This window comes from Emydura macquarii, unplaced genomic scaffold (assembly GCF_026122565.2).
Source record: "Emydura macquarii macquarii isolate MOO-44397 ecotype Brisbane River unplaced genomic scaffold, CSIRO-AGI_Emac_v2 contig_2897, whole genome shotgun sequence".
Lineage (NCBI taxonomy): Eukaryota > Metazoa > Chordata > Testudines > Chelidae > Emydura > Emydura macquarii.
Genome location: NW_027133034.1, coordinates 9776182 through 9800902, shown reverse-complemented (window position 1 = coordinate 9800902; position 24721 = coordinate 9776182). Strand labels below are relative to the sequence as shown.

At 39.0% G+C, this 24721-nt stretch overlaps 1 protein-coding gene across 3 annotated transcripts in view; it reads left to right on the top strand.

Moving 5' to 3' along the window:
- Positions 1–24721, top strand: part of SLC28A3 (solute carrier family 28 member 3) — a 65614-nt gene that overhangs the window by 15088 nt on the left and 25805 nt on the right. For all 3 annotated transcript variants that reach the window (XR_010923751.1, XM_067568441.1, XM_067568442.1), the window contains exons 3-8: positions 1582–1661; positions 5920–6011; positions 8413–8602; positions 11613–11757; positions 14744–14857; positions 17326–17403. Coding sequence is in view for 2 of the 3 variants with exons in the window: in XM_067568441.1 (XP_067424542.1) it covers positions 1582–1661; positions 5920–6011; positions 8413–8602; positions 11613–11757; positions 14744–14857; positions 17326–17403 (699 nt within the window). In the remaining variant the exon portion in view is untranslated. The remainder of the gene's footprint in view (positions 1–1581; positions 1662–5919; positions 6012–8412; positions 8603–11612; positions 11758–14743; positions 14858–17325; positions 17404–24721) is intronic.

Here is a 24721-nt window from a genome sequence, read left to right as displayed (position 1 = left end):
AAGAAGGCTAAAAGAGCTTATGAACATTTTTACAAAGAGGTCAATCAGCTAGATAACTGCCAAATCTATAACCTGGTGACCATGTTCATGTCAAACTGGATTGAGAAAAAGGATGGACAACTGCAGCTGTCATAGAGGAAAAGAATTCGGTGCCCGGATCACATGTGATTGAGACTGACAGTGGAGAGTTCAGCTGAAACCATTGACATTTACAGTTTGTTCCTCAGAAAGAACAATCAACAGAGCAAACTCTACAGATGGTGGATGCAGAACACAAAGAAGACAACTCAGAGATTTCAAACCAACCACAACCAGTTGTTGCAACTAATGGACATCCAGATGACCAAGTTGTTAGGCATTCTTGTAATTAGCAAACCAGTACAATTCAGAGGCACTTAACAGACTGATACATACTGAATTTCAAAGATAGCATTATAGTGTAACTATTGTAAATGGTAGGAATGTAGAACTTAAAGGGGGAGATATCATGGAATGCATGGAGTGGCACTGTGTGTAGAATACCTTATTTAAAGCTAACCTTAGTTACACCTGGCAGACCATTAAAGGATCTTACAGTGAACACATTTGGAGTGTATGAGCACGCTCTATGACTAATCCCTATCTGGTACAGAACTACATGACACCCATCACTGCTTTTTAAGGGCCTGGGATCAGGATCAGAAGCCTTACAGAGCGGAGGTGGGACAAGGCTCCCCTCTCACCCAATCAATTGAGATGGGCTTTAAGGAAGTGGACCAGCATATATGCTGCCTCCTCCCCTATAGCAGGAGAGACACCAGCAGGAGAAGGTTGGCCTGCTGAACTCTGAGCTTGGGGACTAATTAGGGAAAGGGAGAGACAGGCTCCTTGCTCTCAATTCCAGGACCTGACCCCACCCCAGCCTTGAGTTATTGGAAACTGCTAATACAGTGAACATCCTTTTAAGCCCCCATATTGATGGTCTGGAGCATGCTTGGTCACTTAGGCAGACATCTGGCAAGGCAAATTTCACCCCAAGTGGCTAAAGTTTGGCAAATATTTAAGCAAATGAAACCAGGGTCTTACAATGAGAAGTGTCAGGTAACCTTAATAGGCAGTGCTATCAAATCCACCTAGAATATAAGATTCACTTTTGATCATTTATACAAAACCATTCTGCTCTTGGCTCTTTTCCTCATCTAGTGACATGGAAGGGACAGACTAATCTCCTTCTTTACCTCCCCTTTTTTAATTTTGTGGGCTTTGAGAAGGTTCAAAATTCAAAATGCTTCTCCCTTGACAGCTATGCTATATAAGTACTGGGTTTGCCTGATGTTAATAACAGTGCGGGTGCCAGACAGCAGAATCAGAGCTATGTATGCAAAAGGAGAGAGAGTGTGTCATGAATAGAGTAAGTGGAATGAGATGTTACTCATGAGAATTCCTGTTGAGACTGCATGCTGATTGTGATTCAGCTACAGAATAAAACCAAATTTTCCTGTGAAACCACCTCACCCAGCTGTCTTTAAGAGCATCTTCCCTCTCGAAGATTACTCAAGAAATATGTCATACTCACTATATTTTTATGTATCTGTTTTCCAGGAGGACACACACATCAATATCGAGAGTGATCAGCATAAAAACAAACATGACTCAGCAGATGAAAAAACACACTCAAAAGGGTAATTTTTTTTGGATGAGCAAGTTCTCCTCCCTCTTTACCCCCACTCCAAGCAAAACTTTGCCAGTGTCTCAGCCTCCTGCACAACAGCCCAAAATTCAGCTGCCATATCACTAATCCAGACAATCCTTTATATCTCCTAGTAATTTGTGTATTGCAAAAATGCCGTTGTATTTACAATTATTATACCTTGCAACTGATGTGTATGGAACTGAGCTTATGATTATGATCAGGAATCTTTGCAAATTAGAGACGCTAATATTTTTACATTAACTAGATTTGCAATTGTCCATTTGATCCAACAGCACCGCTTTTGCACAGAAGCTTATCTAATAGTTGAGCCTGTAAATGGATTCCTACTGGAAGTTCAAGATTCATCATTGCCCTACCTGCTGTATAGTAATTCACACCAGTGCAAAGTGGGTATAAACCACCACCATTCTGATTTGGTAGTGTCTTACACTACTTTGCACAGGTGTCAGACACTACACAATTAATTGGGCTAATAGTCCCCGTGTGTGTGTGTGTGGGCGTGCGCACACAGATGTGTGTGCATCCAACTTTCATAAAAGAGGTGCTTGAGATAAAATACTGACTTTTGAATTTACATGTTTCTGTCATATTGGGATGGGAGAAGTCTTCAAATAAGCACCTTGTGCTCTGCTGTACTCTTTCCCTTGATTTCTATCACTGCATTGTTATGTATTGTCTTTGCAACTTTCAGTTTTGAACCTCAGTTCAGCAAGCTCAGGCAACTCAGTTGCTGGGTAGCCAGGTATTTTGAATTTGTCTAATTCAAACGAGGCTACTTGACATGGCCATGTGCATGTAAGGTTACCCAATTTATATAAACAAGTTGGGAATTTGGATCCATAAATTAAGTCTACATGCATAAAATATGCATTACACACTTCACTTGGAAAACCTGGCCCATAATTTGGTCAGTTTCACAAGAACTCATAACATTAAAATATTTCTCTTAAACAGTTAGCATTAGTATTTATGCCACACAACTTGTAAAATAATGAACTATTTTAAATAATCAAATGAACTTCTTCTCTAGTCACTCCTCTCTGCTCTTTGGAGATTTGTGGTTTTACTGGTATTTATGAAACAATTTTCCATTTTAAACATTTAGGGCCATGTAGAAAAAGGACAGAAATAACTGTAATTGTGAGGGCAAATCAAGCATTTGAATGTCTAAATAACCATTTGCAATTACCATCGTTGTGTGTACAAACTGAGCATCTGCAAACACACGGCTGTGCACATATTTTCGAGCAGAGACTCCCATTCTCAGAATTGGGCCCTTAAAATGTAGAATGTTAGTAATGAACCTATAACAGGTAGGTCTGTAAAGATGAGTTAGGGCAAAGAAGATGAAGGGCTCATGTTAGGAAATTATTAATTCTGATTTACGTATTTATAATACCATTGAGAGTTCCAAAATAACTAAGGCATCCACAATGCTTTCTTATTGTTCCTTCAGGTCATTTTGTTCTCCCATCACCAGCTCAATATAATTACTCACAGTAACAAACTCTCTATTTACACAGTAATCCGAAGAGCACTTTGCTTCACTTGAATTACTCTGACGCCAGCTATTGATGTCACTGAGCATGGAGTGGGAGTAGAATATCAGGCATACGGTGGGGGCAGTGGTATGTCTATGAAATTGTTATTCTTGAATTAAATCTTCAAGATGGACCTAACATATAACCTATTTTCTCATGTCTGCTTGAAAAGTCCATTCATTATGTGTCCTTTATTTTCAAGACAAATGCCTCATTGATTAAAAAAAGAAATCACTGCCAAGAGCCTAGCATTCCTGTGTCACAAGCCTTAAAACAGATCAATCCATTCAAAACAAAGTATTGTATAGATAGTATAAGGGATATTCCATCATTTAAGCATTTTATGGATTATATACCAGCAGGACAGTATTGAGGTGCACCGTCTAGGAGCTGAACGCAAGTAAGAGCAGTGATTTGTACAGCTACTGACACAATTAGCTAAAATTAAGGCTATGTTCTAAAAGTGCCTATTTAAAAATTACACTTCTTATTTAATAGATCTGCTCCCTGCTCCAAATAAATAAAGTACTTAAGCACATGCTTAACTTGTAAGATAAAGCTTACAGGAATAGCATTCAGAAAATGACATTTGTACTTCTAAAGTGAGCAGATTTTATACGGAATCACTTACATAAGATGATTCCAGAACTGTCACTCCGTGTATCAATGTGAAATAATGGAAACAGCTGCCAACACAACTGAGAGCTCTTTTTGTTTAGAATATCACCAGATTCAGTCATCACTGGGCTTCATGGCCTGTTGCCATTACATTTTTAATTTCTCAGTCATTTTGGCTTTTTTACACTCTACACATTACACCCATACAACCACATAGACTTTCACTTCATTGAGAGATGACAAACAAAACCCCCAGTTGCTATTCTTCCTAAGGCACATATTTTTCCTAAGGCAAAATCACCTATTTATTATCTATATATTTGTTTAATATTGAATTGTTTTAAGGTGTCCGGATGCTAACATGGTAGGCACTTAAACAAACAAAAAATCAAATAACTCATTAAGCAAATGATGTAAAGGCAAAATAGATTCTAACTCTGAGAGCTTAAAATTGAATTCCATTTTCTTACAATCAAGAGTAAGGATGATTCTTAGGATCATATGAAATATCTTGAGAATATTCAGTAACATAGCACATTGTGTTTCACTACAAATTAACTAAGAAGCATATTCCTATATTTTTTTCATGATCATACCCTATCTAAACTATCCATTACTAAGTTGTAAAATAAATCTGTTCATTACTATATCATTGTACAAATACATTATAGTATATAAAAGCTAATAATTTGTAGTTCATTCACCAACAATTAAAATTAATACGGCTGTTCTGACTTATTTATATGTCTTTCCTTTCTGCTTTCTTTCCTTTTCCTTGTTGTACCTAAACTCTTTGCTGAGACTTAGTGGGTAACTTAATGTCTTATCAAATAAGAACAAAGGGCTATAATTTGTAAGGCAATAGGTATTCCAATAACAAAAACTGATACGTCAGAAGCAAACAACATTTATCAAAGATCAGTTACAGTTTGACCTGGTGAGCAAACTTATTCTTAGTCTATTGTGTGAGTGCTAATCTGAATGAAATAAAAATGAATCACATTACAGTGGCATGTGCTATTTCCTGTTTCTTTAAAATTAATCATTGGTTACCACAGCATAAGGAGGAAGTTCAGGCTAAATTTCACTGCATATCTGACTCCAGCTGCATCTTTTTACCAGATAAATACAGTTTGGGTAATTATCATCTTTAAATATATCTTTGCCTTTCTAGTCTACAAGTTGTCAGGAACTGACTTAGAGGGTCGTATCTGTAGTTGTGAATTCTTTCCAAGCTTACACAAAGCTTGGGTGATTGTTTAGCTACACACTTTGAACCACCATATATCATTTAGCATATTAATGAAAATCTGGGGTGAATTCTTTCCCTTACAGTTTTCCTTAAATCTCAAGTGCACCATTGTAAAATCCCGTGGCATTCACTGCAGATACAAAAAAAAAGAACCAAAAATGGGTCACTTAACACCTAGGGAGGGTAGGTGCTAAAATACACTTACCGTATTTGGACACACTAGGTAATTTTAGCTCCCAAGTAATCAAAAGCTTGATAAATGTTGAGTCCATGTAATGATGGGCTATATTTCCAAGAGATCCAGAATTACTACAATGGTTTTGTGCCTGGACCTCGGCACAAAAAATTATACCCTTGCAATAAAGCACTCATGATTATTGCAGATGTGCATACAAATCTGGTAACAAGTGCACTAATGACTAGTTAAGAACCTAACTAGTTTATGCTAACTCTATTATCTAATTGCCACACACTGTTACAGTAATTGTGGACACAGTGCATGTGTACATTTACATGCGCATTTTGTGTGGGCAGACCCACATCTTAATCTTTCAAAATTTTGACCCTTTAAGGGTCTCCCAAATCTGTTTTCATTCTACTAGTCTGAAATCAAATAACTAACATTAAAAAAGTTCCAAAAAGATAGCCAAGACTTTCAAAGCAGTTTTCTTTTGCACTTTGGGATGAGAAATTAACTCTCTGGCAGATCAGGAGTTTTGGGAATGCAATGTTCCCATATGAATTACTCTCTTTTCTGTTTTGGTGGAATTTATTTCTTTGTTCTGTTTGCTTTGGTTACTTGTGTGTTCTTCTAGGTATCTGGAAAAGAAATATGATGAAGTCTGTGACTTTTGCAAGAAACACAAAACCAGAATTCGATATGTGATATATGGAATTTTAATAGCAGGTACTTTATTTTTTAAAACCATAGGAAATAACTGTAGCCTCTTTCAGTTTTACTTTGATTTCAGGCTCTGCATACTTTCCATTCAATGTTTGAATTAAATAGTGTGAAGTGGAATGTAGCTGATATAACATACTGGAAAACTATTAGACAGACATTCTCACAGATAAGATTCCATCAAACCTTTCTGAATATATCTGAGAGGATATAGAAGAAAAAAGTAAATTCTAGTCCTGGATAATGGTTCCAGCCTGAAATTCTCCACTTACTAAATTCTCCATTCCACTAAATGGATGAGCAATAATAGTACATGCTTCCCTACACTGTCCCACCAATATGCTTCAGCTCTGACCTGGACAGACCACATTTAGGGAAGAAAAGGGTAGTTCAGTCACCATATCCATTCAGTGATCCGCTTCTCTGCTGAGACAGTGGGGTCAGTTAGCTTAAACTGTATCTTCTAGGAGCTTGCTTGAGACTACAATTCATATACTATAAACCATCAAACATCAATCCGATGCTAATGACTTTTAGTTAGTACCCACTTAGACTGGATTCAAATCAGTGATCTGGAAGCCAAAGGCTCCTTGTCCTATTAACATGCTCCCACCTGGGCCATTCAGTCCCCACAGCAGAATGCTTCATTAAAGAAATGTCCTGCCACAAAACCTCAGCATTCCAGCATACGTAGAGAACTCATTCAAATGGTCCTGTTTGTCCCTCTCCTGGTTGTGCAGTAAATGGGGTTGTTTCATTCTGTCCTGTACTGAGCTTCCTTTTGAGGTCCTCCTACCTCAACTCTTAGAATAATTTACAGAATAACTCAAGAAAGAGAGAGGCTTCCCAAGAACATGTCAATGTTTAGTATATTAAATCCACAAATAACAACTTGCCTGACAAAAGGCTGGGAAACTACTGTTGATTGTTATAGGCATGCAAAAGCCGGTAATTATTTATGTGTATTAAGTATTCTGTTACCTCACATATTATCCAGAAAACTGTCATGTGCCAAATCATTTGTTGCTAGTTACTGCAGATACTGGCAGCAAATTTGGGGCCTAATCTGAAGCCCATTTAAGTCACTGGAAAGACTCCCACTGATTTCAGCAGCCTTTGAATCAGGCCCTTGGTGCATAGTCCAGTTTACAGAGGCAAATCTCTGAATGCTCTCCTTATTTCCACAAATACTTTTCACTTTCATGCATACTTTGGAAGATGGAGCAGGCACCACTGTTTTTAAATCACTCAGTTTCTGCACAGACCACATGCTGCTCCTTAGGATATGTTTCACTTTACCCCAGTAATCAAAGAAACTGCCTTCTTCTAATATATGGCAGGCTTGATTCTGCCAGAAATACATCATGGAAGCCCTTAAAAGCTGATTTTTATTTTATTTTAGTAGAGGTGCAGAATTATTTCTTGTTTAATATGGGGATTATTGTTTAATGTACACCTTAAATCAATTGTTATTGGATCCTTCTCTGCTGGTTTCTGAACTTATCTCTTCCTCATCCCTGCCCCATGTCCAGGAGCCAGGCCTCATCTCTCCGCCTATCCTACCTGCTAACTGTAGGTTCCAACCATTCTTATTTAACTGCATTGCTTTTCCCTTCCTAATAACTATTTATCCCTGAAGTATTTATAGTGCACACATCAATGTAGTAGCTTTGTTATCTATTGTTGTCACTTTCTTCAGCAAAGCCTATTTCTCTCTTTCTCTCTCTCCTAGAAATACTTTTTGCCTTCTTACTGGCTCTTAGTCTTCAAAACTCCTTTAACCCAACTACAGGGCATTATCCAATTTCCCTACCTAGTTTTGGCAACTATTTGCATCACATCACCCCAGATTTATGGCACCAGGTCCATAATCTGGATAAACAATTACTGTTGTTGTTTTTTTTAAAACTGTGGATATTACTATGCTACCTTATACAACACTACTAGTGATGTTTACCTCCTTTGTAAAGTGCTTTGAGATCTATGGATGAATAGTGTTGTATATGAGCTTGGTTTTATTGTTATTACCAAGCTGCTACCTTAAAAATGGATTTTCTTTTGGTGAGTAATACAGAAAAAATCCCACACACCAGAACCCCTTTCTCTCCCTACTTCCCCCTACAGTGATGGGGTTTGATAGTGATTGAATATGTTGTAAGTAATACCACTGTCCACCTTTAAGCCAGGACTCAGGAAACTATCCTTCAGGAGAGCACTTAAGCACATGTCTCATTGAAATCAAGTGGAATTTAAGCACATGTTCAAGTGCTTTCCTGAATCAGGGCTTTACTTTCCTATGTCCTAATTAGAGCTCTAAGTAAGTAAAAAGCCACCTGTTGTGGGTTTTGTTGTTTGCTTTTTTACAGGACAGATGTAACTGACATACATATGTTTGTTTCCTTGACAGTTTACCTGGTGATAGTCATCGCAGCATGTGTTCTGAATTTTCAGAGAGCCCTGGCTCTCTTTGTACTCACTGTTCTAGCTATCTTCTTCATCTGCTGGGATTTTTTAATGACCAGATATGAAGACAAAATTGCTGAGTTCTTTTCCCCTTGTGAAAGGTTTCTGAAAGAACAATGGTTTTGGCTGAAATGGTAAATGCAACTGGCTTCTTACTTATGCAGAGGGACAAAATGCCATTAAGTTATTTTAGCCTTTTAGCTTTTTATAAATTTTATGACTTCTTTTTTAAATGATGTTACTGTACATTCACTGGGAAGTGAACGTAAATGCAAGTTAATAAGCACCCTGAATGAATCCTTCTCAGATATTATCTCACTGCTATTCAAACCATTATGCAGCACAGAGTTATGTCAGGTTCCCCATTATATAGCATGATTCTCAAGGCTTTATATGTATCTAAGATGAACAAATTGCTGAATGCTGAAATGTATTATATCTAGACTATACCTAATCTGTCTAGGTACTTATATGGTCTGTAGTATCTGAGCATTATTTTACCCCTCAGAACACAGACATGTCAATAATGTGTTATTAACAAAGTGGTTGGGTAATTTAGAGCACTTAAGATCAACTCCTCTTGGCCCCTGCCTGGCAGCAAAAGGAATACCAGATTAGAGTGATGTGCTGAAGTGGAATCTTAAGGCTATCTCCTGTTAAAATCCTGCCACAAAAGAGAAAGAAAATTGGTCAAAATTCCTGCCTCTGGTGCAGTTCACACCCGTTTCTGAGTTATTTTAGGGACTCAAAAATATTTCTGAAGAGCAATTTTTTGTCTTTGTGAAAGATCTGTTTGTGCTTAATAGCAGGGATTTTCAAATGTTTCTCAGGGGGAGAATGCCCCAATACATATGTGCTCATGACGGGTCTGATTCTCCTCTCACTTATACTGATGTAAATCCACGGCTTCACTGCAGTTAATCCTGATTGACAACAGCGTACCCAGCCTGTAGTCTTCACATACATCACTCAATCCAATTTAAAAGTTGAACATTATATTGTCTACAGGCAGTAAGAAGAGAAGTAGCCACAGCAGGGGCTGTTGCACTGGAAGGGAAGGGGCAAAATGGGATCAAGCTAGGCACACCCCCACCTCTCAGCACCATCCTGACCCAGAACTGTACAGGGGAGACACCCCCCCCCCCACACACACACACACACACACACTCTGGGGGCAATTGGATGCAGGTGGTACTTCCCCTCTTCCCCAGTCATATGGCAGAAAACTGCAGCAAGGAGCCAGTCAGATACTCTAGCCAGCAGGTGCAGAAGCAGCCAAAGCCAGGGCCTCAGGACATTCAGAGAATGTTCTACAGTTTGACTGGACTTTCTCTGCCCAGTGCTAACTGGCTGTTGCTCCAATCTGCTCCCCAATCCTATCTCTTTATCTCAGGTTCACTCCACACTTGCCCGTCTTACCATCTTCTCCCTTTCCCTGTCCCCTACCCCTCCCCCCCAATCCCCTTCTAAGTAACCCCCAAATTAATAAAAATGTTGCACCAACATGCCATTTTCTGCCATCACATTGTTCATTCTGCTTGTGTGTTCTACCCCTTCCCCCACCCTGTCTTGTGTCTGTTTAGATTATAAGTGCTTCATGGCAAGGACTATCTTAGGTACTAGCATAATAAATATGCTGATTAATAATACAGAAGAAAGATAGTCCAGTGGTTAGGGTACTAGCTAGGAACCTGGGTTCAAGTTCCTGCTGGTGTGGGACTTGCTGCTCGACCTTGGACAAGTCATTTAGTCTGCATGCTTCAGTTCCCCATTGTATTAATGTATAATAGTACTGCCCTACTACAGACAGATATTACAAGGACAAATACATGAAGTATTGTGAGGTGTTTAGATAATACAGTAACAAGAGCCATGTAAAATAGATTATCAATAGAGTGTGTTGATTTACAGCAGCTGAGGTTTTGTCCCTGTTTTTTATGACAGACCATACAAATGTTCAGCCAAGTGCAACCTGCTTGTTGCTTCCTTCCTTGGTTATAGGTCTGAGAAGATATTTTTGTTTAAATTCCTCAATACGTCCCCCTCTGCAGGCGCATGTACTTCCAATACCTGGGACTTAACACTGGATAATGGGAAACATTTTAGTGTAGCTTGTTCAAATATTCCCATCACATCATTGCCCTATTGTAAGACATGCAATATGGACTTTTCCTAATTTTGATTGTTTTGTGTCACACATTTACTCTTTTTTTCTGTATAGCTTTTGGCACATTGCTGTGAGGCAGATATATTATTTTTTCCTCAGAAACAGAGAGAAAGAATGATCTAATGTTTAGGGTGCCAGCCTGCGTCTTCAGAGACCCAGGATCAGTTTCCTGCTCTGCCACAGACTTCCTGTCTGACTTGGACAAACCACTTAGGCCCATATCCTGAAAGTTATTCAGGCTTCTAATTTTAATTAATTTCAGTGGAAGTTAGGAACCTAAAGTTAGGATCTGGGCCTTAGTTGCTCTGTTCTTCAATTCCAATCTATAAAAGGGGGATATTAGTGCTTCCCTGTCTTACAGGGCTATTAGGGTATCTACACTGATCACGGTGAACCACTCAGATATTATGGAAATGGAGGACATATAGGTACCTAAAATATTAATAAGTAATATGAATATCTGCTTCTTAGATAAGTCAGAGCTAGTCAAAATATCTGGAAGTTCTACAAAGTATTTAAAATGAAAACAAAAGTTGTGCAAAAAAGTAAAGATATTTTTTCCACTATCATGGGGAGTGATTGGAGAAGGATTCTGGGGGTGATTTGATTGTAGGATGACCACGCATCTGGATATTATTGGGATTGTCCCATTATTAGGGGCTTTGTCTTATATAGGCAACTATTAACTCTCCCTAATCCCGATTTTTCACATTTGCTTTTTGGTCACTCTATTTGGTTGATAGATTTATTATATTCATATTGCTGCTGGAGTAGTGTTATCTCTGGCTAATTACTTCTTTATGTGGAGATGTATTTTTGAGAATTTGCCACAGGTGCTCCAAGACTGGGATGGGTGGTCATTTATGTAGAAGTATTCACCTGAAAAAAATATATATAAAATGAAGTAATTTATATTTATTCATACTTGTTCTTTTTTAGCAGGATATTGTGTATGATATCTGTTTCCCTTTTGATAGGATGGTGTGGATAGCTCTAATTGCAGCTGTTATTTGCTGGCTCATCTTTGACACTGCCAAACAGGGAACCAATCAGCTCATCTCCTTTGGTGGGCTGGTGATGTACGTTCTCTTGATGCTGATCTTTTCCAAATATCCAACCAGAGTAAGTATTTGGCTTACTTTTGATCTTTTCTTCATTGTGAGTAGGTCTCAAGAATGTACTCACAGGGACTGGACAGTTCCACTCAGCCCACTGCAATTTACACGTAATGGTGTAAATTTTCTGAAACTTCCTGTAGTTACTGTACTGCAGATGCAACCTGAATTCTGGCATTTCCTAACTTAAGTGCTGGACTTTGCAACATTAATATTTTTAATGAAGTATTGAGAGATACCTATATGGTCAAATACCTGTACACTTATACTTTAAAAACATCTTAGTCATTGTTCTGATATCCAGCATGTCACTGTCGGCCTGACTCCACAACCGTAACTAACCCTGAGTGGTACTTACTCATGTTAAGAGTACCACTGAAGTCATTGTATATTTTGTGAAGCCAATAGAACTACATTGTTACATACAACACTACTTGATATGAATAAGAAAATGTGAGCTGCAACATTGTGTTCAATAAAAGCAATAGAAAATCCAGGATTTAGACTCTGACTATAACATTTTCTGTGCTCTGTAAAATTAAAATACAAGTCTATCCAGTACATTTTCACCAATTTCTCTATAGTGAGAAAAGAATGCATTTCATTCTGACTTCAGGCAAAAACCACAGTACATGTTACACTAAATAGATCAGGGTCAATTGGTGAAAGTTGTCTTTGTTGTTTGGCTAGCATTCAGCCTTCAAGGATCTAACACCCTTTCTACGTATGTTCAAATAATCCTGTTGACAATGAAGACATATCTGCAAGAAGGGTATCAGCATGAATCTGTTTTAGTGGTAACCAGCAAAAGGAAGAAGGGGAGCATCAATAGATAGGTGGAATGAAACACACTTCAGTATTTCCTAAAACTAAAAGCAAAAAGTCAGATCCTAGAATCTTTATTCATTTTGTGTTGTGTCCTTAATCAGATGAAACTCGCATTAACTTCAGGATTTGTAAAAAACAAATCTGTACTTTGGGCTAAAGCCTAATGTGTTTTTTCCTGATAGCAGTGACCACACCTATTAGAGCATTAGGTAGGGTATAACTTTACGGAAAGAGGGGGAAAGCATGTAGGGTGCAAAGTATTGGTTCAAAGACCTTCAGAGGTGCAAGGCTTCTGCTCTAATCCACTCTACTCACCCCTTCATTATATTTGCTAAATATGCCTGTTGGTTTATTTATTTGTTTTCCAAGGAAATGTGATAGCCACTTCAATTCTCTGCACTATAGGAGATTTTATTAAAGGTTGTGCTTTGATCACCACAAATCCCTGTTCAATTTTTACTTGCTGTTTTTATGCATAGCACTGTGTTTTTTTTCATCTAAGTGATATATTAATCCACTGCCTGGTTCATTACATATCAGAAAGTCTTCTGTAACACTTCTATATCTATGCTGAGACTTTTCATAACCAAGGGAAAAAAGCAACACAGAATTCCATGCGGATGCTTATTTGGTCTGTCCTCCTGACAGCACCTTCCCTTCCTGAGTAATGACAGTTTGACTCTTACCCCATAATCCTTTGCAAAGCACTACTACATGCAACTGATGTGAAAATTAATACGTGCCAGATCTGCTGTTTTCCCATGGGTCTTCATTACATCTAATTGGCCTATTTTATTAAAAGCAAGAGTAAATCAGCAAGGCTAAACCTCACTTCAATCCTTGTAAATTGATCAGATTTACAATATACAAACTGTGATAGTAAAGCAGAAAGCCTGAAGTATAGGGTCATAGTCATCCATTCCCATTTCCAGATGAAGTAACCCTATAATGAATGCATGTATATTATTATAATCATAACACTTAACACTCATGTAGCCCTGCCAGGGTCAGGCCATGGGCAGCCTGTGTACACCAGTCAGTTACCAAGTTGCTGTCAGAAGACAAATAGTAGGGTCAGGGTCAAGCCAGCTCAGGATACCACAAAGTCAAGCTCAGACACCAACTTGCAGGGAGGAGGCAAGTAGCAGAGTCAGGAGCAAACTGGGTCAGAATACTAGGAAGTTAGAGTTAGGTACCCAGTTAGAGACAGCAGGCAAGTAGCAAAGTCAAAGACGAACCAGGTTCAGAAGCCAGAGTCTAGGATCGACAGCAACGCCTGGCCTGGCCTGAAGCACAAGCAAGCAGGTGGTCTGCACTGTTGTTCAGACAGCTCCTTATGCTGGCTTCCTGGTTTATATACCAGCATGAGTCAATCAGAGGGCTGTAGGGGGCAGCCACTTAGGCCCTGCTGGCTGGTACTTCCTGCAGTATCTAGCTTCATAGGATTCTTCAGCAAAAACCTAGCCTAAGCTTCCCATGCAGATGCATCAGCAGCTTAGAATGCCCACGTTCTAGTCCCACAGGTTCTTATAAGCTCTTTTTATCTGTAGATGTTCAAGCACTCTACAAAATTGATGAAACTGTGTTATCCGTATTTTACAAGTGGGAAACTAGCATAGTCAAGTGTGATGACTTACTGAGCTCGCATAGTGAGACAATAGCAGTTTCCTACTTCTCAGCGCAGTGTTTTATCCATTATCTGAGCAGCATCATGATGTTATATTATCATCTAGTGATATAGCCATTGCTATGATGAAAGAAGAATCATGTGTTAACATTTTAGTTGTTTCTGTTGCATTCACATAACAATTATTTCACCTCTGTGCTGTGTACAGGGAGGGATGTGTCTCTTATTTTTTTCTTATTATTGTTCATGATGTGTGCTCTTGAGGGTTCAGCATGCAATGCTCCATCTTTACTTGAGCAAAGCTAACGTGGATCAAAATGGAGCATCATATCAAGAGATGTGGCATTAGTCTTTAGCTCTATAGTAAAGAGAAGAGTAGCTGTGGTAATCCAAAGCAATGAAACCTCTTTGTGCCCATTCTGGCAGCCCCAATACACTACAATGTAGCTAAATGTATCTTTAATTATACATATGTTAAACTAACATATTTCTTTTCATATCAAGTGATTTCTGTATCTTCATTTTTCTGTATTGCTAGGTTGCCTGGAGACCAGTATTTTGGGGAATCGGAATGCAGTTTATTCTTGGACTTGTTATTCTCAGGACTAAAGCTGGATTTGATGTATTTAATTGGCTGGGTAGGCAGATACAGGTAAGGTGTTAGCCAAAAAAAGAATTCTTTTTCTTTTTAATATTTTCTTTATTAGGGTTTTTATATTAGAACAATAGAAGCACATTTACTGCAAAAGCAAACTAGACACTAATAACAGAAAGTGTTATATGTGCAGTATGTCTGCAGTTCCCTGTTATTCAGAATAGCTACATTCTGTCACACATGAATACAGCACTAGAAACAGTTAATTAGCCAGATTATCGGAGTCAAACGTTTGTTTCTTGAATAGTGGTTTCACAATAACTTCTTTAAAACAACTTTCACCTCCTTTTCCCCCTAGAAACAGTCAATTAGCCAGATTATCGGAGTCAAACGTTTGTTAAAACAACTTTCACCTCCTTTTCCCCCTGGGATGAAAAATGGCTTTTCCACTTTTCCTCTCAGGCTAACACACTTAGTGTTCCATAAAGTCAGTGGAACTTTTGACAGAGAAGTCAATGGGAGCAGAATCAGATCCTTAATGTTTTGACTTCCTGGGAGAAATAGGGTCCTCTGTGAGGTAACCTGCCCAGTTATCGGATCCAGTCAGCACATTTCTCTCTGCATACTGTCTTCAAATGAGCATTTATTCTTATGCCAAATTGTTAGGCCTAAGGCCATGTCTACACTACAGAATTATGTCGACCTAACTTACATTGGCATACAGCAATCATGGTTATTAAATCACTTGTGTGTGTGCACACTTGTGTTGGAGTTCTCACCAAGAGCACTTGTATCATTTGTACTGTCAGTGTGGGGCATTGTGGAAAGGCTCCTGAAAGCTAGTAACAGTCAATATAAGCAACACAGTGTCTACACTGACACCGCTTTGACCTAATTACATCAACCATGGCTCTACGCCACTTGGGGACGTGGTGTTATTAAATCGGCGTAGAAAGGCACTTACATCGGTGGGAGCCTAATTTAAGTGAAGACACTTCCACAGCTAGATTGACTTGTAGTGTAGACCAGGCCTAATAAGTAATGATTAGATCACACCTTATCCTTGATTGTCCATCACCTCATTTGGGCTGAAATCAGAATGCACCCATCACCAGGCAAAAGTATCATACTGGTCCACTCGCAGAATCTCATGGTCCAATTCTGAAACATCCTTGCAAGAAACTCTGTCCACTAAAATGCCATGTAATAGAAGATCTAATGAGACACTATCACCACAACCACTGTCACTCAAGCACCTGCACTCCTTGCCCCCACAGACCCCATGGTTCTCAGTTGATCTGCAATAGAAGAAACAGAAGGAATAAAATTCAAGCACTGGTGGCAGAAAACACAAGTGGATCAAGATAGAATTCTGGACAAGGAGTTGCTCATTGAGATTAGCATGGCGTTGTAGCATTGCTGGACAGGAAGCTGCATCCAATATGGGCTTCTACATGTGGCCAACCTGCAAAACATCTGATGTAAAAAATTGCTGGAGAGCAACAGACAGGAAAGAGTTAAAGGGATGGGCAGTGTGTTATACAGTGAAGGGAATTCAAGCTTTTGGCACAAAGAGCTACTACCCCCAACTGATGGCTCTTAAAGGTGCAGGTGAATAATCCAAATGTAGACAAATAATGTGGCCCTATTCCCACATAAAAATGCTATTAAAATATAATTACCCCATTCAGAAATGAATCCTGGGATATGGCCACTAGACTCCAAGAAACAAGAGTCACTGGTGTTTTCAGCCTCAAGTATCATCCTTTCCTTGCCATTCTGATTCAGACAGGGCTAGGCTGCTCAAACATTGATCCCACATGGCACGTGGCCATTCTTTAGACAATGCCTTCTTTTTTTCCCCTCAGATTTCAATTTTCAAATGGTTAATTTATTGCTCATAGGTGTCCTTTGAAGTTCTGCCAACAGGAAGAGGTTTATATAGAAGGTGCAGCTACACCGCAATGGTATCTGTGTGGGGGAGTGAAAAATAAACACTTCCTTTGGACTAGCTTGTGGCACTTAGCCACCGTCTTGGTGCAGGAATGACTCATACTATGCATTGTACTGTTCTTAATGGGTCCCCAGTCTCAGCTCGGACCACGAGGTACTTCTGTAATACAAATATTAAATAATAATAATAATGAGCAGGTGACTGAGTGGTTTTGCCCCACACCAAGGAAAGATTTAGGATGGTGCACAATACTTCCCTTTCCACAGCAGGTCAGCTCAATAGTTTGGCACAGATGGGTAAGTGTGATTTATGGCTATGTCTCTCACTTGCTCCCCTTGAGGCAACATTCACCACTGGAGCATGGAGAACAGATCCTGAACTGCTATTGTATTTATTCATTGCACAAGATGCAGAACAGTAGGAAGGCGCCTCCCCTGACCAGAAATACCTGCAATAGGGCCAACAGCCTGTCTCACCCTTTATGATTTTTTTGGATCTGTGCAATATTTGCTTATTACTTAGCAGTGATTCACTACTTATAATAGGTGCTTTGGGTTTTTTTTCTCTTTAGATTTTCCTGGAATACTCTGATGATGGTGCCAAATTTGTGTTTGGTGAAAAATATACGGACCATTTCTTTGCCTTTAAGGTAAATAGCCATTATATATGTTGTATTTTACATATAGTCAACAGCAGTGAGAGTTTCATTGCAAAACATGTTCCATGTATGATTTACAACATGTGCAATTACAGTGGGAGAGGAGGTGTCCAGGGAACAATCTCCCCATTAAGATATGACCCACACTATGGAAAAGTTGGGGAACTGGGGATTAAACTTGCCATTTAATGTTATGCATTTGTCTGTTTTAAGTTCATTTAACCCAGTTGCAGCAATTTACATCTTTCACAGGATGATAGAATTAGCAGACACATTTTCAAAATGGAGGCATGACAGAATACAGGGGCCTTAACTGGTCAGTGGCAACCAGAGAGTTAAATTCTGTCTCTCTCACTCTCCCTCCCACAAGTACTCAGGGAAATATACTTGTACTGAGATACCTTGGAGACAGGTGGCATATAAATACTATGGATAGGTGGAACGAACTAGAAGGATGTAGGGTTGGAGGCTGCAGGCCAATAAGGTCCACCAGTAGGGAGGCAAGAAACTCTCTAAAAATAGCTGCTTAAGGGACAAAATGAGAAGCTGTTTTGAATTGAGCAATTTTTACCCCAGGCTCTCACTACAGCTCATCACAGGTCAACAGTACTTCACTTCTTTGAAAAGGCAGATAGCTAGGCAAGTTATCTTTCTCCTCTCCCTTCCTGAGAAGATATGTTGAGGAAATGGACTATCACTGATCCCATTGTTCCAGGACATAAGAAGCTAAAATGTCTCTCCATCTGAGCTATTCTAGCTTCTCTCCCCCCTAGAATGAGGTGATAGCCCTGACTGGAATTTTTCTCATTTAGCTTCCTAACTACGTAGAACCAACCTGGTTTGTTTCTTTTGTAGAAGATAGTGAACTTTAAACACAAACACTGAGCAATGAAATCCAGCAAGGGGAACACTGTGTTTGCGTACTGGACCTACTGAATCACTCTGCCACCTTGAAGGCCCGAGGTACACATAGCACACAATTCATGAGCAATTGCACATTTCTAGTTCCATGCACGGTCCCCGTGATTGTGCATGTATAGTGGGTAATGACTAAGGATAGTTAGAAAAAATAGCAAAAAAAGTCAGCAAAAAACCCCAGAATTTCAACAAAAACCAGAACAGAAATTATTTTCTTTTCTTTCAATTTTTTTTCTGTTTTCTAGTCATCTCACTTTTACACAGTCAGGCACCTAAGTGACCATTTCTGTGCTCAATCACTGTATATCTTGTGAAAACATGGTAAATGCATTGTACAAATAAGAGTTTGATTGCACGTGGACTTTTCTTTTTTGAAAAATGCTCCAGCAGTGATAAAGACTTGTTGGCGACTGATATAGCTAAGACTAAATTTTCAAAAGTTTGCACGTGTTCAAATGTCTATCTGGGCCTTATTCTATGGATAAGCTGGCAAAAGACAATTTTAAAGTGGGAGATTGGATGCTAGTAGAACATGTTCACACTGAAGGACAGACAAGTCAAAATGAGCTACATGGTTGATGTGGCCTCAAAGCTGGGCATTCACTACTTATTTTCAGAATTGCACATGGCTCAATTTAGGAATATGCATGCTGATCATGTGTCAAGCAGGTGCCAGCCTGAAGGTGACTGTGGTCTCTCATCAGCCCTCCATTTGCCTCTGGGCCACCTACTGTAGATCAAAAAAGCAGCAGCAGCTGAGACACAACAGTGCATAAACAGCTTTGTATCCTCGCCCTGGCTGATCATCACAATGGTTTATCCTGGATTTTGTCTTCCTCTACCTGGAGTAAAAGATACATTGTAAGGAGACAGACTCAGCCAGCCCATTTACTTCTTGCATATTCCAACTCTTGCAATGCTTTTTCCAGTGTATGCATATCAAGCCGGTCAAAAGTGATTTTAATTCCTTCCATACTAGTGCAGGTGGAACTCTAACCCACTGTATTTTGTAGTAGCTGTGACCTGTCCATGCCTATGGTAGCCACCTGAAAATGCCAAGGTCAGGGCAGGCTGTAAAAGGAGAGCAGATTCTCCCAGCACTGGTGGGTGAGACTGAAGTCAGATTTCCCAACCAGCCACAAACAATGCTTCTGATTCCCCACATTGGTTATCAAGAAGTCAAAACAAAAATATACACAGCCCCCTTTACTGTATTTCAGTCTCTGGCTCCCAATGAGCCACTAGGTCCAGTAAAGAGATCAGTTATTTAAAACTCTATGCTCTTTACCAAAAAGGTTTCTCCTGACCAGTCACAGTACCAGTTCAATATAAGTTTGGATCTTACCCAAAATACCACGCTGCCAGACAATCCTTTAGTAACTGAAACTAAAGGTCTATTATAAAAAGAAAGAAACAAACCGTAAGAGAAATGTTAAATAATTAAAGCAATCACATACACACAATTGATTTGAAAATCCATGTACATCAGGTTTCTAGTAGAATTATGGAGTTTGCAGGCATGTATAGTCTCTCTGTTATACATCCAGTACCTGGATGGGTCTCAGTCCTTTGTTTCACAGCTTCAGTTCAGTTGTAGGTGAGTTGAAACAGGGGTAGACTGAAGACAACTGAAGACAAAATGGATGTGGTACAGCTGCCTTTTATGTCCTTTGGGCTTTGCCATGTTGCTTGTAGAAATTTACAGAAATAAGATGGAGTCCAGGGTCACATGGGCAAGTCCTGGTGACTCATCAGGTATATCCCTGGCTGCTCCCCCTGGGCCCCTTGTATCTGTGAATTTCTTAATGGGCCATTAAGCAGGCTAGTGCTGCAGCCATCCTGTCTGGGGTGTCACCCAGACACAGCACAATTTGAAATACAGATATATCAAACATATCCATAACTTCCATTACACACATAACACATGAACATAAACGTTATCATTTTACTTAGCACATTATAGCCTTTCTAACAGTACCTGACATGGCATATCTCACATGAATTATTATGATTCTGATGTATTGATGTTAAAAAATATAATAAATGCCCTCCCTAATCCAGCCAGTGTGACAGTAGCTTCAAAAAGAGGATGAGATACAAACCAAGACTCTGCTGGCCCAGGAGAGGGGAGGAATGGGCAGGATAACTGGATTGCCCCTTTGCAATAACCCAGTGCCTGCCACGAGACTCAGTGTCCACACCTCAACTTTGGCTACACACAGTTCTAATCAGATTGGTAATTAGGCTAGGTGCATGCATAAATCTTTGTACATAGCCATTCCGCTGTGCACACAGAAGAGCAATTGCCCATATACATGGGAAAATGTGAACTAGGATTTATCCTTTGCTGTCATGTTCACTAAATACAAAAAGAGCAAGATTTTCAAAAGCAGATACCCAAGCTGTGCCCACAAAATGGGCAGGCATAGGCAAAAGCAGTAATTACCCATGCAAATATATATATTTGAAAATAGTTAATTTCAAATGCATACTATCGCATGGTTGTGTGTGCACATGCATATTTTTCATGCACAATTTTGACCTATTTTTAAAAATATAGCCCAGTAAAGTAAACCATTATTTTAAATATTTATTCTTACAAACAGACATGCTATAAATATCTCTGTAGGTAGGTGATGCTACCGTTTTCCCAGCTCCATAATGTAAGATTGCACCCAATTGCCTCTTGACATAAGTAAAGATAGATCAGCTAAAATGTACCTGTCAGAATTAAATCTTCTACACTTCTTTAGATATAAAATGTTATTTGATTTTTGGTTTGCTTTGGCTGCTTACTCTTTATTTATGCCAAGAGGTTTCTGGTTCCTTAAGAACAAGGGTCTAGTCTGAATGGTTGAGGTTGGAGAATCTTCTAAAGGTTTCAAACCTAGAATGCACATACACATCATCTCCCACCTGCTTCTTATTTGGGGTCTTATTCTGAAAGATACTGAGAACCCACAATGCCCAACCTGCATGGGCATTCTGAGCACTCAGCATCTCAGAGTCATGCTCTACACACACAGTCTGAGAAGTCAAATGATACTTTTATAGGTCTAAAGGTGATTTTTCATATTGATCAGAATCTGTTAGTGGATGTGTAACACTGTGGCTAATAAAAAACGCATTATAAAGGCATAACAACTGGAGATAGTTCTATTTTCTTTGGGGTTTATTACTCTAATAGCAATTAATGTAACATTTGTGCTGACAGACATAAAATTGTAAAAAGCTTTTTTATACTTATTTTTTTCCATTTAGATGTTCAATTTTTTAAAGATTTATTCATGGCTTAGGATTTGTCTGCCCAAGAAAATTATTCTGGTATATGGTAGGATGTGAATTTAAAGAGCTATATTTGTACCAGCATAACTCCCTATGAAGACTTTTTTATTTTGGTAGAAATTTGTCCACACAGGGAGTTATACTGGTATAATTATAATGGTTTATAATTATATATATATATATACTGGTTTATAATTATAATGGTTTAACTACACCAGTATAATTATGCTGGTATAACTGGTGAAGCTTTCCCACACAGACAAGCTCTTATTCACCTTCATGGACATTAGCATAGTGTATTGGGCACCAGAAGAAAAAGTTGTAGTTGGTGCTGAGTTCCCGCTTCTATTCTGACCTTCTTAACATTTCTCATAACTTTCTCTTTTGTGTTCTCTTTGGGCCGACATTTTTTGTGCATGGTCTCAACCTAGAAGGTAAGGGGAGGAACATACAGGAAAAAATCTCCCTTTTATCTCTGATTCAGGTAGCTATGCTGCAGGAGAACTCCTGCAGAACCACAAATGAGTGGTGTACAGGAGGAAGACCTACCTGAGGGCCCAAGAAGCAGGAGAACCAGGGCACTTGGTGTCCGTCCTACTCCTTCTGTTTTTTCTAGCGCAATTTCATGCAATCAATGTATGTTTGCTCCCTGGTGAAGAACGGAGGGGAGCATTTGACCTTTTATTGTCAAATACTTTTTGCCATCTAACTAACCCAACAAAGGAAAGGAGATTCCAAATGGAGGCTGGTGTCCTCCCCTTAACTTGCCCTGCTGGGCATAGATTTTTCTACATAAACATTGTGTGCAACTGCCCCCTATTAAGAGAACCCTGCAAGACCTACGTATACTGGTGAAAATTAAGGCTGCAGGGAGCCTTCATTAAAAACAGCTCTGCTTTTGCAAAGTTAAATCAGCCCCCCTAATGTTAATTTAAGGGCTTTTTCTTCATGTTTTGTCTAATGTGGGCCAGTGAGCACAGCACAACTGAGAAATCAGGGTGTGTACCACATGTAAAAATAGCTTATCGCATACTGCATGTAGTTCACTTCTTCTGGGTCACTCTAGGGAAGGAAAGTCTGACATTTTCAAATTGACTGTTCCATGCTCTAGATAAAAACTAACCGGGGAATGACATGTCATCTCAGTAATTAGATGCATGCTAATTGGTTGTGTGCTACTTTCTGTTGAAGACATTGATTCTAAAGTTGCTATCATATTAAATAATATGGGATCGATTTTTTAAAAACTAACTCCAAATTCCATGCCCAATCAAGGATGCAGATGATCGCCATTGGAAAATTAACATCCTGCCATGTGGGAACAAAAACTGCACCTGTAATTGTCTTCAGGTGCAAAATGGGAAGCTACTTTTAAAACTCAGCCTCTTAAAGTCAGTTTGTAAAGCAATTTATCAGGGGCAAGCCTGTCATAGCACTGGCAGCTGACATGTATGACAGAGGAGTGCCAAGTGTCACACATCTTAAATGGCACATTCTTTCTTTCCTTCTCCCACTTGTCACACACTCCCATAGCTACATTGAAACCCTCTGCCTCTAGCTGGGCTGTGGGAAAGGAAAGATATTTGCTTGTAATTTTGATCTACTACTACTTGAGGATGGGGCCACCAGTCTTCTTCCTCTCCCAGCAATGCTTTCCTGCTGGATAGCCATGTTCCTAGAATCTGAGGAATTTCCACTTAAGCTACACCCCTTGTAAGGTTACAAGTTTAAGTATAGACTAGGGGATAAGAAGAAATTCGGACCCATTGTAAGGATTATGCCTAGAAAAGGAGAGTGGTGGCAGTTTGATGGTTTTATATAATCTCACTGTTGTGAAACCTCTCCCTAATTCATGAACCCTCAATGCAACACAATCTAATGTTAAAGGTCCCTCTGTCTGTCAGCTAGCATCAATTTAAATGATTAAATGCATTAGAGGAACAGGGTCAAGCTAGAAGAAAGAATCCCCATAATAACTCTTTTTAAGGTCAGAGGCAGTTCTGGCTGTGAGCCACATTAATGTATTTTGAGAGAGGGTGTTTTTAGAACTTCATCAGTGTACATTTTAGTAGTAACTCTTCTCTGGAGAATTAAGAAGTTCATTTATTGACAAATACTGAAGTACTGATGCATTTGATTTTTTTTTTATTCTGTTCATTTTCATTATTTATGATCTGTTACTCCTTCAATTGCACACTTAAAAAGCTTTCTGGCTTTAGAGGTATGGGTTTAAATATTACTAATCTCTGGTTTATCGTGAACCTGTCCAGAGGGTATTTTTCCTCTATTACATACTAGCATTGAAATGTTGAGTTCCTATGTGTTTAAGATATATATGTACCAAAGGATCCAATTTTAATTTAGGATGAAAATTGAAAAGGAGTGAATTCCCTGCCAGATTGTGGGTCATGCCTGTGTTACTCCACTTGTGATTCTTTTAAACCATATATTTAAAGAAAGTGCTTTTCCTTCAGTTTCACTGCTGCATAACGAATATACAACAGAACCCGGAATTACGAATACCTTGGGAATGGAGATTGCTTGTAACTCTGAAATGTTCATAAACTCTGAGCAAAGCGTTTTGGTTGTTCTTTCAAATGTTTACAACTGAACATGGATTTAATACAGCTTTGAAACATCACTATACAGAAGAATAATGCGGATTTTAACCATCTTAATTTAAATGAAACAAGCACAGAAACAGTTTCCTTACTTTGTCAAATTTTTTTAAACTTTCCATTTATTTTTAGTACTTTCTGTTTAACAGTACTGTACTGTATTTTGCCTTTTTTTTTTCTGGGTCTCTCCTTCTGCCTAATTGCATACTTCTGGTTCCAAATGAGATATGTGGTTGACCAGTCAGTTCGTAACTCTGGTGTTCATAACTCTGAGGTTCTAGTGTATCCCTCTGGATTTACTTTTAAGGCACTCAGTGACTTTGCTCAGTGCTGAAGAGCTCCAAACACCCAACACTGACATAAGTGGTGTTATAATGGGAGTGGAGCCCACCCTAAATAATGACAAAAGGACTTTTGTTAATATGTGTTACTAAACTACAGTTAAACTAGTGGGAGTTCTGATAAGCAAGTTGCCCTTGATCTTGTGA